The sequence below is a fragment of the Elgaria multicarinata genome, chromosome 4, assembly GCF_023053635.1.
Source record: "Elgaria multicarinata webbii isolate HBS135686 ecotype San Diego chromosome 4, rElgMul1.1.pri, whole genome shotgun sequence".
Lineage (NCBI taxonomy): Eukaryota > Metazoa > Chordata > Lepidosauria > Squamata > Anguidae > Elgaria > Elgaria multicarinata.
Window position 1 is genome coordinate 33,246,075 of NC_086174.1, and position 15,699 is coordinate 33,261,773.

General features: G+C 40.0%; 1 protein-coding gene across 1 annotated transcript in view; it reads left to right on the forward strand.

Annotated features, from left to right (window-relative positions):
• Positions 1 to 15,699, forward strand: part of KCNK2 (potassium two pore domain channel subfamily K member 2) — a 151,399-nt gene that overhangs the window by 72,762 nt on the left and 62,938 nt on the right. The window contains exon 3 of the mRNA XM_063125578.1: positions 1,235 to 1,352. Coding sequence (XP_062981648.1) covers positions 1,235 to 1,352 — 118 coding nt within the window. The remainder of the gene's footprint in view (positions 1 to 1,234; positions 1,353 to 15,699) is intronic.

Sequence of the window (15,699 nt, forward strand, 5' to 3'; positions counted from 1 at the left end):
TACCTTGCATGCAGAATACCCGAGGTTCAATCCCTGACATCTCCAGGTCAGGCTGGAAAAAAACCTTTTTGAAACCCTGGAGAGCTGTTGCTAGTCAGTGTTGACAACACTGCTCTAGGTGGACCAATAGTTTGACTCAGTATGAGGCAGCTTCCTGTGTTCCTATATTTCATTGCATTCATTTCATTTCTATACTTCCCACCAGCAAAAACACTCTGGGTGGTTCACAACAATCACTACCACAAATACAAGACAATGAAAATGAATATTAAAGATAAAAACTTTAGTATTCAACATTTAAAACAATTTAAACAGCTGAAAAAACAGTTACAATCCAGACCTAATAAAACAACTGACATAAATGCCATGTTGTATACTATCAAATGCCTGGGGATAGAGGAAAGTCCTAACCTGGAACTGAAAAGATGACAATGTTGGCACCAGGTGGACTTCACTGGGGAGACCATTCCATACAATCAGGGGACTGCCACTGAAAAGGCCTTCTCCCTTGATGCCATCTTCTGAGCCTCCTTCATTAGTAGAGGGACATCACTGGATACAATCCATTCTGCTTTGGTTAAGGCTGGTCTACCTTGCACCTTTGGGCTTTCTAAAGAACAGTATGCCTTTGTTCAAAGTGCCTTTTCCTTAACTACTATAAGCACAGCCAAGAGTTAAAGTTTATCGTTCCCTCATTGTATATGCTCAAAATATGCTTAATAAAACGGGAAAACAAGCTACTCTGCTAATAGACTTCTCAGTAGCTGTATTATAGGCAGTGAAGGTCCAGCTGATGGTTCGCAGTAAGAGATGGGGAGAATACTCAGGAAAGCAGTTAAAGTATCTGTTTTTATATTCTAGGACCTTTGTAAAGTCTACAGAAGATGATGAGATTTTCTGCCCTCTAGCAGCAGTGGCCTCTGTATTGAACCCCTAATGACTTAATAATATAACTCTTGAGCTCTTGCCAATATAAAATAGAAGGAGTAACTTAGAATTGCAGAAATGAGTATTATTTAGCATGTAATTAAACTTCAGGCTTAGGTCAGGTGCTGCTGAAATTTCAGTTTCAGAACTTCCTAAAAGATTTGTGTTCCCTTATTTTGTGTTCCTTTTATTGAAATCAGCTAACCTCTGATAAGTTACTTTCACTTCACAAACATACAGAACACTATATTCTGACAGTCGTGTTTATATTTTACAAATATTGACGAATATCTCTTTAAACTTGCAGCAAGTAGTGGCAGCAATAAATGCAGGAGTCAATCCCAAAGGAAATGCACCTACTCACGTCAGTCATTGGGATTTGGGAAGTTCCTTCTTCTTTGCTGGCACTGTTATTACCACCATAGGTAGGACGCAATTTATTATTATGTTTTTAACAGTATTTTACGTAGAACAAATTTAGGTTAAAAATATATGCTTCTGTTCTTATTTGGCAAATTTTGTTTCTCTTATTTTAATATTATTTTTATATTTTAAGTATGGAGATGTTGGCAAAATATGTGTATATAGACATACAGATTTACATTTATAAGAAACTCATTTCAAAATTTCAGTGGAAAGTAGATTTACATCATGTCGAAGGTGGTAATTTAATTTAATGCAGTGTGTAAACAAATTATTGGAATATTCATGCTTTAAAACAAAGTTGTACTTTAAATTGTTGGTTTTGGTCTCTAAAGTGTCATCCTTAATTCCATTCAGCATTCTTATAAATTTTAGGTGAGGTCTCAATATTCTGGGGATTTATGCAGGGGTCAGCTTGAGGTCATCCCTGTGCAGTCAAATGATGCACAGCTGATCCCTAGGTCAACTGGGGACAACTTCTCACTTTCCCTGGGGTAAAATGGATGGCACATCCTGGTATTTCCCGAGGTCCCAGGACAACCTCGAGGACCGCGGGTGGTGTGGCGGAGGGTCCTGGGTCTCCCTCCACCCTGTGAGTAGTGGGGCTTTGCAAACGAGCATGGAGCTGCACGGGGGTGGGGCTCCATGCCCATAGGAGGGCAAGCAGTTTCACCATACCCAGGATGGCTGCTGGTGCTTTTCGGTGCTGAGTTTGGGGTGTTTTGGGGGGGTTGTTTTTTACTTACATTTTGCGCAGGATCTCTCCCGCCCAGTTGCACAACTGAACCCTGTCTTTTAAAAAAACATGCAGTGCCGGAGCATCCCTCCTGACTTCTGGGACATCACGCTGATGTGTGCATGCTGGGGGACAATCCTGGAAGCGGGAAAGCCCGGGATCCTCCCCCCCCCCGTCCTGGATAGCCAGTAGGTATAGACACCCCCCCCCATGATCCTCCATGGGAAATTATGCTCTGAACAGGGAAGACCTACAAGGCCTCCTACATAGATGGGTAGAATTCAATGTTAATCCTGCTTAAGTACTCCTATTGAAATGCCTGAGACATTTCAATGGGTCTGCGCTTCAATGGGTCTACTCATGGAAGCCCTCTACCACCTGGTACAGCCTCCCCCTTACCCACTCTAAAGATTGTTGAGAAGAGAGTGTATGGAACAATAAAGAGATGGGGCACAAGTCCATGCCTCCATTTGCTCAAGTCCATTCCTTGCAGAGGAGGCCATAGGATTGAGCTGCAAGCTAAAGATTACTTTGCCTGCAAAGCGTTTTGCAGTGGACTATCCATAGGAGGTTTTGTGTTGCTGTGTTTTAATTCATGTGACAGAAAATAGCAATGCTGATTGTGATAAAGATCATTGTGATCTTTATCACAATGTGAATTACATGGGAATGATGAAAAAAAAAGTGATGCCAATGTGTGGCACTTTGAATATACTTTTAGTGCTGGTGAAGTTTTGCGATTGTATCATCTTGTTTGAGCGTGAAATTTAAGTGATGTACAGAGCAATCCTAGAGAGCCATAGGAAGGTTCAGATTCCTGGATCTGAGGTCGGAGACAGTGCTCCGGCTTCAGACTCAGGAGTCCAAGCCCCCCTCCCCTTCATAGCTAGTGCAGAGAGAACCATGCTGGTTGCCTATCCAAGTTCAAAAAGCGAGCTTGGGAGGGAGGGCAAGGGGGCATGCCAGTGGGCAAAGAGGGGAGGAGACTGGGGTGGACAGTTTATGAACAATACTCCGGCCGCTCCACCTCCTTCCTTCCTATTCAGTGATGCCTCAGCTAGATGCGCAAAAACACCCATCTAGCTAAAATGTAGAGGGTGTGTGTGTGAGAGAGTGACGATTGCCTCCACACTCCTCCCACTATGCATAGAATGCCTGTCATCCTCCGCGTTTGGAGGCTGACAGGCATCCAGGTAGGATTGCGGCCTCATAGTTATCTCATAGTGTGGCAGTTGTGGCTGAAGTTAAGAAACTTGCTTGGATTGTTAAAGTTATTTTTTAAAATATATATATATATATTTCAGTCCCACCTTTCTGGGTGTGGCGTGTGGGGAGAAGTACTCAAGGTGGCAAAACCAAATATAAAATTCAAAGCAATAACTAAAGCCTAATTAAACTATAATGTAAAACAGTGGGTGGATTCATTTGGATCGAGGTGATTCTTAAGATACTTTGGTTCCAGGCCATTTCGGGCTTTTGAGATTAGAACCTCTACTTTTAATTTAGCTCAGAAAATAATTGGTAACCATTGCTCTAAAGGTATATGCCCAAATCTGCCATACCTAATATGTGACCACATTCTGGATCACTCTGAACTGTTTAAAGAGGCAGTCATGGATTGCAGTGACCAGGGCATGAATGATTATGGCTAGATCCAGGTTCTCAAGAAAAAGGCAGAAACGTTGACCTACTTTGTGGCTGTTGTAAAAAAAGCAAATTCTATCTGGAAAGGAATTCAAAATAAAACTGCCAATATTATATTGCGTTTATAGAAATCTATGGTGCAACTCCACTTGGTCATTGCACCTCAAAAAAAATATTATAGAGCAGGAAAAGTAGAAAAAAAAAAGGGTGGGCAACCAAAGTACTCAAGGGGCTGGAGCAACTCCCCTAAGAGGAAAGGTTATGTATGAGGGCGAGGTTAGCTTAGAAAAAAGGTAAGTATGGGTGGCATGATAGGTGTGTATAAAATTATGCATGGTGTGGAAAAAGTGGATAGGGTTTCCCCCCTCCCTTTTTCATAATACTAGAACCTGGGATTACCCAGTGAAACTGAATTTTGGGAAATTTAGGACAGATAAAAGGAAACATTTCATACAGTGCAAACTATGGAATTCACTACCACAAGATAAAGTGATAGGAAAAAAAAAAGATAAAGTGGTAGCCACCAATTTGGATGGCTTTAAAATGATATTAGACAAATTCAAGGAGCGTAAGCCTATCAATGTTGATATATTACCTTCAGTATTACAGTCTCAGCACAAGTGGGCGGGTGCTGTTGCACCCATATTCTGTTTGTGGTCTTCTCATGGACATCTGATTGGGCACTGAGAGAACCGAATGCTGGACTGGATAGGCATTTGGTCTGATCTTGCAGGGTTCTCCTTATGTTCTTATGGTTTGAAGGAGTAGTGCAACCTCATCCCAAACAGGCTAAACACCAACTCATAGATTGCGAGAACTGTTGGAAAGTCTGGTGTGACTTCACCAGCGTTACCTTATACAGAGAAAGTGTAGTAACAGTATTTAGTATTAGAGGGAATAACACAGGTTAGACTAGAGCCAATTTAGAAGAAGTTCAAATCAAATTACTCTATTAGTGCTTTTATACACATCATTAAAGAAGGCTATGTAACACTATTTAACAAGCACCCCCTAAAGTTGGGTGCATGAGTGTAAGCAAGGGACAGCCCAAGATGTAGTCACTTGCTTCCCTCAGGGAGAGAGCACTATTGCTTGTTGCAGAGGCAAAGAGGAAGGAAAGGGAGGGAGTAAGCAAAAATAACCAATCAAGTTACAGGACAACAAGGAGGATGAAGAAGAAAAGCAGTTCTGATATAACACATTCTCTATCCTGGAGGATGTTAACAATTACAGGCCAGTGGCTAATATCCCCTTCCTGGGCAAGGTGCTTGAGCGGGTGGTTGCAGGACAACTCCAGGCACTCTTGAGTGAAACGGATTATCTAGATCCATTTCAATCGGTCTTCAGGCCTGGTTTTGGAATGGAAACTGCCTTGGTCACCTTGTGGGATGACCTTTTCCAGGAGAGGGACAGGGGGAATGAGACCCTGTTGATTCTCTTGGACCTCTCAGCGGCTTTCGATACCATCAACCATGGTATCCTTCTGGATAGGTTGTCTGGGCTGGGAGTTGGAAGCACTGTGTTGCAGTGGTTCCGCTCCTACTTGGATGGCCGATTTCAGAAGGTGGTGCTGGGGGATTACTGCTCTGTGCCACGGCATTTAGGCCATGGGGTTCCACAGGGCTCTATTTTATCCCCTATGCTGTTTAACATTTACATGAAACCACTGGGAGAGGTTATCCGGGGACATGGGTTGTGGTGTCATCAATATGCGGATGACACCCAGCTCTACCTCCTTTTCATCAAACCCAGGTGAGGCAGTGGCTGTTCTGAATCAGTGCCTGAGCACGGTAATGGACTGGTTGAGGGCCAATAAACTGAGACTCAATCCAGACAAGACAGAGGTAGTGTTAACATGTGGTTCGCCTGTCCAGCTAGGTGATGTTCACCCTGTTCTGGAGGGGGGTGCACTCCCCCTAAAGGATCGGGTTCATAGTTTGGGGGTGCTCTTGGATCCAGATCTGTCACTTGAGGCACAGGTGAACTCAGTGGCAAAGAACACCTTTTATCAGCTAAGGCTGATATACCAACTGCACCCTTATCTGGACGGAGATAGCCTAGCTACAGTTATCCATGCTCTGATAACTCCTCTTTTGGATTACTGCAATGCGTTATACATGGGGCTGCCTTTGAAAACGGTCCAGAAACTTCAACTGGTACAAAACAGGGCAAAATGGTTACTAACAGGGACTGGCCGACAAGACCACATCATGCCAGTCCTTTTCCAGCTTCATTGGCTGCTGGTCCGGGCCCAATTCAAAGTGCTGGTATTAACATTTAAAGCCCTAAACGGCTTGGGGCCAGGCTATCTGTAAGAATGCCTCCTCCCATATGTACCTGCCTGGACCTTGAGATCATCCACAGGGGTCCTTCTCCGCGAGCCCCTGCCAAAGGAAGTGAGGCAGATGCCTACCAGGAGGAGGGCCTTCTCTGCTGTGGCACCCCGGCTGTGGAATGAGCTCCCTAAGGAGGTTTGCTTGGCACCTACATTATATTCTTTTAGATGCCAGGTGAAGACCTTTTTATTCTCCCAGTATTTTAACAGTCTGTAAATTAATTTTAACTTTGCTGTTTTAAATTTGTATTTAAAATTTGTATTTTGCATTGCTGCTCATTTTATCTTGGCTGTGCTTTTATACTGTATTATGGTTTTATACTGTTGTTTTATACTTTGAATTGTCTTAACTTTGTAAACCGCCCAGAGAGCTTTGGCTATGGGCGGTATAGAAATGCAATAAATAAATAAATAAATAAATAAATAAATATCACCCCCTAGTATCTGGAAGCATGTGGAGCTGCTCCTATTATCCAACAATAACCCCCAACCAGCAGTGCCCCCTGTCTTGTCTACATTAAGTTTCAGTTTGAATTGCAGCTGCCTCTCTGAGATCAGGGCAGGATCTACACTACTGCTTTAAAGCGCTTTATAACAGTTATAAAGCGCTTTAACTGCTTTAAAGCGCTATAAAACTGTTATAAAGCACTTTAAAGCAGTAGTGTAGATCTGGCCTAGAAGACAGAAGATGAGAGACGGAGCTTCTTTCCATAATAATGGAAATCTTTTGTTTTGTCTAGATGTTAGGCAGCGTGGGAAACCAGTCAGAGACTTGGAACAGCCCCTATTCCAAAGGCTAGCAGTCTCCCACCATCACCTGATAGTCCAAAGTACTTCTCTTTCCCATTCGGCTAGGAAATCCAGAAGGATACTATGGTCAGTAATAAAGAATATCATTAAAAGATCCAGGGGGGTCAACAGAGTTATACGGACTCTGGCCATCTCCTGGCACAGTCATCTGAGGCAAAAAACCTGTCTCCAGTCCATTCCTGAATCTAGATTAGAATGGAACTATCAATCAGTATACCTGGAGTTGGGTTGCTACCACATGTTCAACACTTTGCATAAGAATGGCAGTTTTGATGCAGGGTGATAGTTGTTAAAGTCATTTGTGTTAAGTGATGGTCTTTAAAGGTGGCTCCCCACAAGACTTCCATAAGAAAGATTCAGCTCATACTTTCTGTGGATTGTAAATTCTTGATTAGAACAACAGGGTAGGTGAGGATTTGTTTCCAAGCAAAGGAATATATGCAAGACAGACAAGAGATGAAATGGTTAGCTTTTTAAAGCTGCGTTGGGAGGAACTTTATTAGAAGCTATGATTGATATTTTCTCCTATACTAATCCATTCTGGAAGTAGACTGAATATTCTCCTCAACTGGAGCAATAGGGAATCATCCAAGCAATGTCTTGTCCTCATAGTTGCCCTCCAGCGTGATAGTTTTGTATTGCAACATTTCTAACTGGTCAGAAGATCTGACAAAACTTCAAACTTGCATTGTTTCAGAGTACTTGCAATCTTCCAACAGACTGCTGTTTGTGATAATCGTTTATCAATATGATTGACATTTGTTTTGTGTTACAGGAGTGTTTGCTTCTGAGTGTATAGTCCATTTATGATTATTGTACATAAGAGTTATCTTGCTGAATTGCAGTTGATTCTTTGCTGAGTTACAGTTATGCTGCCTTTGTTACATGAGTACACCCCCTGCTTTTCATTGAATTGCAATCGATAAAATCAGAAAAGATTTTGGTGTCCCTCACTTTCAGCTATGGTATACAGTTCTGGACACCTCATCTCAAACAATCTTACTGCTGAAGCATTTGCATGATCAGGCAAATGGGGACATCTTCTTTTTAGAAGGCAGTCACAGTTGGTACTATTTAGATTACAAACATCCAGTTCACACATATTTTTCTCATTTGAGCAGTCCTGACCAGTCTTTGGTAAGAATTTATGTAGACAAATATAATGTATGTATTGAGCAATCCTATACACAGTGGTAGATAGCAATTCCTATGATTGAGGTTGCTGGAAAAGGTGGTGCTGCAATCACAGAAATGACTACTAGCTGTTTCTGTAATTGCCTGGTTCACACACTATGTTTGTTCATGTGAGAATATGCACACAAAAGAGGTCCCATGGTGGGCTGGGTTCCATCTTGTGTGAACAGCTGAAAGGGGACAGCATGATAGTAGTTTGTAACACTACAAAGAGTGCATTGAGAGACTGTTTTCTTTCATACAGTCAACACTAGAACTTGCCTGTTCCATTGAAATGGTTTAGCAGTAGGTTAAGAACAACTTCAGTATATGTTAATGTCTCTAGCTTCCAATTTTATAGCTGGCTTGTTTGAACCATCTTCATGTCCTACAGTCACCTGTAGTGCACATCTTTTGCTCTTATGCTTTGATTATGGCACAGATAACCTTTGATATTTTATGGGATAATGTTTGTTTAAGATGGATTTTGTCTCTGTGCAAGGAGATGATCAGACCTGTGCAAAATGTGGTGATCTCCAGCATTCTTCTGGTCTTATAATATAATGTCATGCAAAGCTATTTCATTTTCTGAAACTATAAAGATAGCAAGCAATTACTGACATTCTGGAAGATATGCCATAGTTGATGGCAGGTCTGAGCTAGCACTTAACAGACTAAAAGTAAATCCTTGTAGATTCACATTTGTGATTAGAGACCTGGTCTATGAGTTCAAACAAAATTTTATTGTAAAGAATGTTTCTTTCTCCAGTCTATGTCCCCTGTGGGCACAGGCATTTCTTCTGAGGTCAGAACATTTTCTATCTTGTTATGTAGTTTATTGATTCAGCTGAACAAAGGGGAAATTGTACAATTAACTCTATTCTTGCTGGCAACATTTTACTACAGTGAAATTTACTACATATGGAATATCAGTAGAGCCACAAATTTGAACTGGACACGACTGATTTGATGTGTGATCTCTCCCCACACCCTCTCTGCCTTCCATTGCAATAGCACCTGCAACTGACACTACTAAAGTTTAAGATATTTAAAAGGATGAAGAGAATTTACAGCATTATTTATTGAACAAACAAATGTAGTTGTTCCAACATTTGAAAATAACGTAAAGAAAGATAAAGGTTCTAACCCTGGCTATCAACACTCTGACCTACTGCCACAGACTCACACCCCCAACTTTCATCATGCCCATTCATATTGCTAATCCCAATGGACAGTATCCAATGGGGGTGCTTATGCCCCCACCACTTTGTTCTAAATACGAGTGTTTCCTCTTGTTTTGGGTTTCCCCCAGAAGTGCTAAATCACTGTTACCCAAATGCCTGCTTGGGCAATGGAATTTGTGGGGTGTAGGAAGTTCGTTAGGGGTGTACGTGCCCTGCTGGATACTGCACATGGCTACCACAGTTTTTGTCTATACTGGCATTTCCAGCTCTGAGTGCCATATATTACTGTTTACATGCAAGAAACATTGTGAAATTGTATATGTTCATACACAAACATATATGGAAGCAAAGTCTGGAGTGTTTAAGGAAGGAACTATGTGATCAGCAAGGAATTATACTATTTATTCTTGCTTGTAGAATGTACTACAATGTTACTAAAATGTTTATATGGAATAAATATCATGCCTATTTTTTCCTGGTTCAATTTTCTGTAATGTTTTAGTTAGTTGAACTGTTTTAATTACATATCTCCCCCTCTATTACCTCTGAACATGAATTGAGGGTTTGCTGCTGGCTTTTGGGGTGAAGTCAGTTAATTTTACTTTTATGGGTGGTCCGTCCGTCCGTCCATCCTTCCTTCCTTTCTTTCTTTCTATGTCTAATTATTCAGATTACAAAGCTTATTACTGATTAAGATGGAAGTTTATCAATAGGGCATAGACTTAAAGATTGCAAAGTGCATTTTACTGTCATCCAACAGTTTTAACATACTTATGCCATTCTTCTTTCTTGTTATTATTTTTCGACTACTTCTCCTCCCTTGTCCCCCAGTATACTTTTTTCTCTTTGGATGTTGATTCTTTTTGATCTTGCAACCTTCTACAAATACTTTCTTAATATGTGATCCTGTATTTACAACGGCAACAGATCCCAGCGAAAGGTATTCCCTATCCGCTTCCAGTAACATCTTGGAATATAAAGCAATAGCAGGAGTAAAATTGAATCAGATAAATATATGTTCATTTGAAGAAGTGAAGATGGGGTGCTGCATGATGTTACACTACAAGTGCAAGTGGCAAAAAAAAGTCTATGCGGTTATAATTGCCTTCAGTTTCTTGCAAGTATCTGTTGATGATAGACCTGAAAACTGCTGATGCCATTAAGATATTTTCCTACTGTGGCGCAACTGGAATTAGGAAAGCTTAAATTTTGGTTCTACATATGTGGATTGGCAGTGATTACTTTTTAATCAAAGCACACCCACACCTACATACCACTCAATAGAGGATAATATTTTATGGAATAGTTGAAGTGAACTGTAGTTCTTGAAAACTTATGCCATAATACAATTGTTAGTCTTTAAGGTGCAACAAGACTCTTAATTGTTTCTATGCATTAATTAACTCCTTTAAAAAAATAAATTTTTAAAAACATTTTTCAAAGGAATGGCCAATGCCAGAGCAAGACATTTTGCTGCCTGTAGCAGAGCACCAAATGTCACTCCTCTCCCCATACCACAACCAACGCTTTTAAAACGCCTTGCTACACCATTCAGACCCCAATTCCTGCCTTCATATGTTCCCCTAAACTCCTTCACCTAAGCAGCCTGCTGCAAGGTACCACCCTTGGTTTACCCTATAAATCAGCTGCACTTTTTTAAAAAATGCCTAAAAATAATTTGACACATGAGGAGTTGTTTTGGTCAATCTATAGTTAGATCCCAACACCAAGCCTTCTTTGTGTTACTTGTTCCTTACCATAATTTGTCTGTTAAACATACACACCAACAACTCCAGAATGGTAGAGGTAATATTAGCACAAACTCCTCTATATTCAAGCTATCTTTTTAATTAATTTTATTTCCTCTCTTGCTTATTTTCCAGATTTCTATGTAACTGCTACTTCTAGTCCACTTATATGTAGCATCTGTTGAAATAACTTCTTTAATTTTATCTTTCCTAGGTCATAGAGGTCTGTGCCTGTTTCACCTTTTTATAAAAATCAAAAGGCTGCAATCTTACACATAATTAGGGTGCTTACATCCCATTAAAGTGTACTGACTGAAGATGGGTGAATCTCAATGTCACTGAGGTTCTTGGATTTCCGGTGCCAAGCTCGTTCCATCCCATTTCCATACAAGTTTTTTCCTCCGTGCACAGAAATCCATATGTATTTTTGTGTGCATTTTTAATGTATTAATTTTTGTGCATATTTTAAAATGTATCTGTTTGTGTATGCATGCCCTATTGATTAAAATGTGTTTGTGCACATTTTAGAAATACGGTGTTTTTTGAGCATTTTTAAAATGTGCATATGCTGTTGAATACTTTTTTCCCTTCTGTGAAGTGCATCACAAGTCAAGAAATGTATGGATTTCTGACTACAAATTGCATACAGTTCCATGTCTGGTTCCAAGAGGTGTGGATTGAGTAAATCCATAAATAAAACTAGATGGAGTGAATTCCTCAACCTCTGCTAATACTGTTCCATTGAAATAATGAGAAACGAGTTGGTTACCCATGAACACAGTTCACAGAGAAAAAGTTAAAAAGGTTTAACTTAAGTTAACTGCATTTATTGAAATATTTAAAGTATTACATCTTTTATCTTTACAAAACTTCCTTAAATACAGTGTTCTTGGTGTAAACTCCATGGCAGCCACTGTAATGACCTTGTTCTGGTCTATTAACAACTTTAATCTTGAGGTTTGTCAATGAGTGCACATGACTCATGGCAATGTAGAGTTGCCTGTGGCAGAAGACAGGTGTAGGCAGATAGATGCCAACATGGTCCACAGTCTGTCCCTGATTTTTTTGCAACCGTATGTTACTCATGTATCATTTACCTTGGCTGCACCTGCGTACAGAAACTTTTAAATGTTATTTTGTTAAATTTGTTAAAATTAATAGCTGGAGATTTCCTTTCTGAGCAATAACTAAACTAAACTTTGACTAGGTTACTTTTACAGCAGATGTCTCTTAATCACGTCATGATTTGTTTACAGGCTGTATATTACTGGTGTGTCATTGTATTTTGGCCTGCCCCTGTGTTTATAAGGGTGTACAGAGACTTTTGTGTGTGTTCATATTTCATTTTGCTCCAATTTGCAATTAATTTTGTTTGTTTAGTTATACTTGACATATTTTGATATTAAAAATAAAACGTTATAGTACATTATAGAAGATAGCTTAATTCTTTTAAAAAAGGGCTTTATGGACATAAATAAACTCTCAACTTTGAAATACAGTGAAAAGCATTGTTATTTGTGTAATCTGCATGTCAAGAGCTTTCCAATGAAGAGTGTTCCATGAGAATCAGTCAACGGAAAGCCCATCAAAAAGGAATGACCAACTACCTCCAGAGTCCCAACATATATAAGATCACCCCCTAAGAACTAGTTTCAGGGCTAAAACTCTCTTTTTTAAGTTGTGTGATTCAACACATTTTATTTGGAAAAGCTTTATAGTCAGTAACAGCATTTGATCTTGGACTAACTCTTAGATTCTTTACTCTCCTCAGACACTTGGCCTCTTGGCTGATCTCTAATCTAACATTCTTTAAATAGCATTGGAAATATTCCTATTCCACATTGTTAATTTTCCCCACAACGATAGGTTTACACACAGTCCCTTCAGTCCAGATTGGGAAGAGGCCACAGCTCAGTGGTGGAGCACCTGCTTTGTATGCAGAAGCTCCCAGGTTCATTCTCTGGCATTTCCAGGTAAGATTAGGAAAGACCCCTGTCTGAAATCCTGTAGAGCAGGTGGCAGTCTGCATAGCCAGTACTGAGTTAGATGGACCAATGTCTGATTTGGTATAGTGAGTTTGCTATGTTCATGTAGGAAAAGGCTATCAATGATTACTAGTCATGATGGTTGTATATTACTTCTCGTATCAGAGGCAGCATGCATCTGAATACCAGTTCCTAGGGGATATGAACCGGAGGATACTAATGTGCTTATGTCCTGCTTGTGGGCTTCCCGTAAGTATCTGATTGGCCATGGTGGAAACAGAATGCACAGATTGTGTTCTTATGTTCTGATCTCATTGGCCCAAGTCATAGTTCAACATCTACATTCCCATAGATCTATTCACAATTTCCCCACCTCACACATATATTTGTAATAAGCTAAAGAACTGGCAATTTGCTGTCAGTTGACTACCTGGCTATGTCCCAGTTCATAGGAACTTAAAATTACTCTGTCATAATTCCACTGGGCTGTGAATTCACTTGGAATTATGTCGGGATAAAGGATTTAGTACCAAACCTATCTTTGTTCAGCACATAACTCAAGGATAGGGTTGCACTGATAAGGAATCATTTGTAAGTCTGATTTAATATTCTTTATATTATTAATAAATTCTTTATAGATTTAATTCTTCATATTCTTTATATAATCCTTAACTTTTTGGAGTGTGTGTGTGTGTGTGTTTTCCAAACCTCCATTGTGCTAGGCAAAAGATCAATACTTCAACATCCTTAGGAGGAAGGGCTCCCAAAAGCTGTAGTGACCTTTGTAGGAGAGCTGTAGTAAATTGATCCCTTGTCTGTTTGACTGCATTAATGTTTTTAGAACTAGAGCTGCTGGTACCTTCTGTCCCCTATGCTTTGTGAAATGACAGATGTGCCAACTCTAATCCTTCCACAGATGTGACAATTACTGCCTTTTGTTGTTACCTTGCAAGTTTAAAAATCTATTTTTATTTCTGACTTGAACATTCATATGTTTGTGCACCTGTCTTTCCTCCCCACCCCTGCTCTCCTATTGCACAGTTAAGGCAGCAAATACATTTCCCCCACTCTGTCATTTTTTAAAAAGATATATCATGCAGGTGAGCCACCTTTTCTATAAATAGCACACTAGACTAATTAAAAATGTAATTGTCCATTTTTATCACATGCTGTGGAAGTCATGAATCTTGAGGAACAAATATACTGACGGAGTGATTTAAGAGTTTATAATTTAATGTACAGGCACATTTAATGAAAAGAAAGCAGGTAATAGTGTGACTGACAGTGTGTTTGTCCGTCACACTTATAATTGATGAAAACAAAATATGATAGAACAAGGGTTATTATATTTTTATTTCTTGTTGTGCTAATAGATGGGGCAAAAAAGCAGAGAGTAGAAATATATTTGTACAAGACAGTTGTAAGGTTCTTTTTTAAGTGTTAATTTACGTCAGCTGAGCAGATGCACTCCCAGTTTAATGTGAGTAACTATTAATGCGACGTCCTTGATAAAAGTGCTCCATGCCAGTGATCATGATGTCATCAGAATAGGTCCATGTGATCTTGGTTATGCAGGACATGTAGACTTCCATAGATGTAAGACTGGTGCCTGAGTTGTTGACATACCAGTTCTTCATGGAAGTGAACAACAGAACTACAGGAGGTCTGACATAGTTGATGCAGAAACATGGTTTGTTTTTATGAGCATGGGTAGACATGAGCCTTGCACTTACATGCTCACTTCTTCCCTACCCTCCATACAATGGGAGGAGTTTAAAAGCTTCTGATGGCTGTTTTGCAACAAACTGCAGTCTGCTCTTTTGTTCTAATATGGGAAACTGCAATTTGTTCTAAAACCAGAATATTAAAGAAGGATAAGATCACACTCCACCACATGCCATTTTCTTCCATGCAGATATGTAAAAGCAGTGGAACTGGCTCATGTGCTTTCCCCTCAAATTCTTTATACTGGAATATATTTTTTTTCAGAGTTAGTGCAGAACCCCCAATCAGGAATGAAAACAGAGGGTAGCATCCACTTACCTTCTCCTGCCAATGGAACAGTTTTGTTTAATGAAAGAGGGAAGGGACCAATTCCTCCTCCTCCTTATAGCTTCCCCATACCCTTAACATCTGCTTTGGAGGATTTGAGGACCCTCCAGAGCAGATGTGGGTAAGTGGTTGCAGGGAGAGAGGAGAAAATCCTGTTGAACAAATGGAAGTACGCCCACACAATGTTGGATTTCTCTAAAATGCTTTAAAATGGGCTGAGGTTCTGTTTCACCAATGTTTTAGAATTGGTGGAACAGATGCTTCAGAATTCTTTAGCAATGTCATCATATACTATTGGAGATACAGGTGTGATATATAGGTGGTCTTGCAAAAATATTTTTAGTCTCTGTTCCAAGGAACTCTGGAGTTCCTCAGAAGCTTATTAACATTATTTAGTATAAAGGTCAATAATGGTGAATAAGCTCCCTTGACAGAAAGCTTTTGCACGACTGGCTGCTTAAAAAAAAAAAAAAAAAAGCAGCTGCAACGTCCCCGCTTCCTCACCAGATGTCACACGCCACGTGTGAATCCAGGGAGAGGATCTCACGATCAGCATATTGTGAGATCCTCCCCGCTCCCTCCCTCTACATCTTAGGTGTAGACATGCCGTATGTTTGTACATGGATGACATTATGCTACAAAAGAACAAAAAGACCTATGCAGAATTTAATGGACAACCATA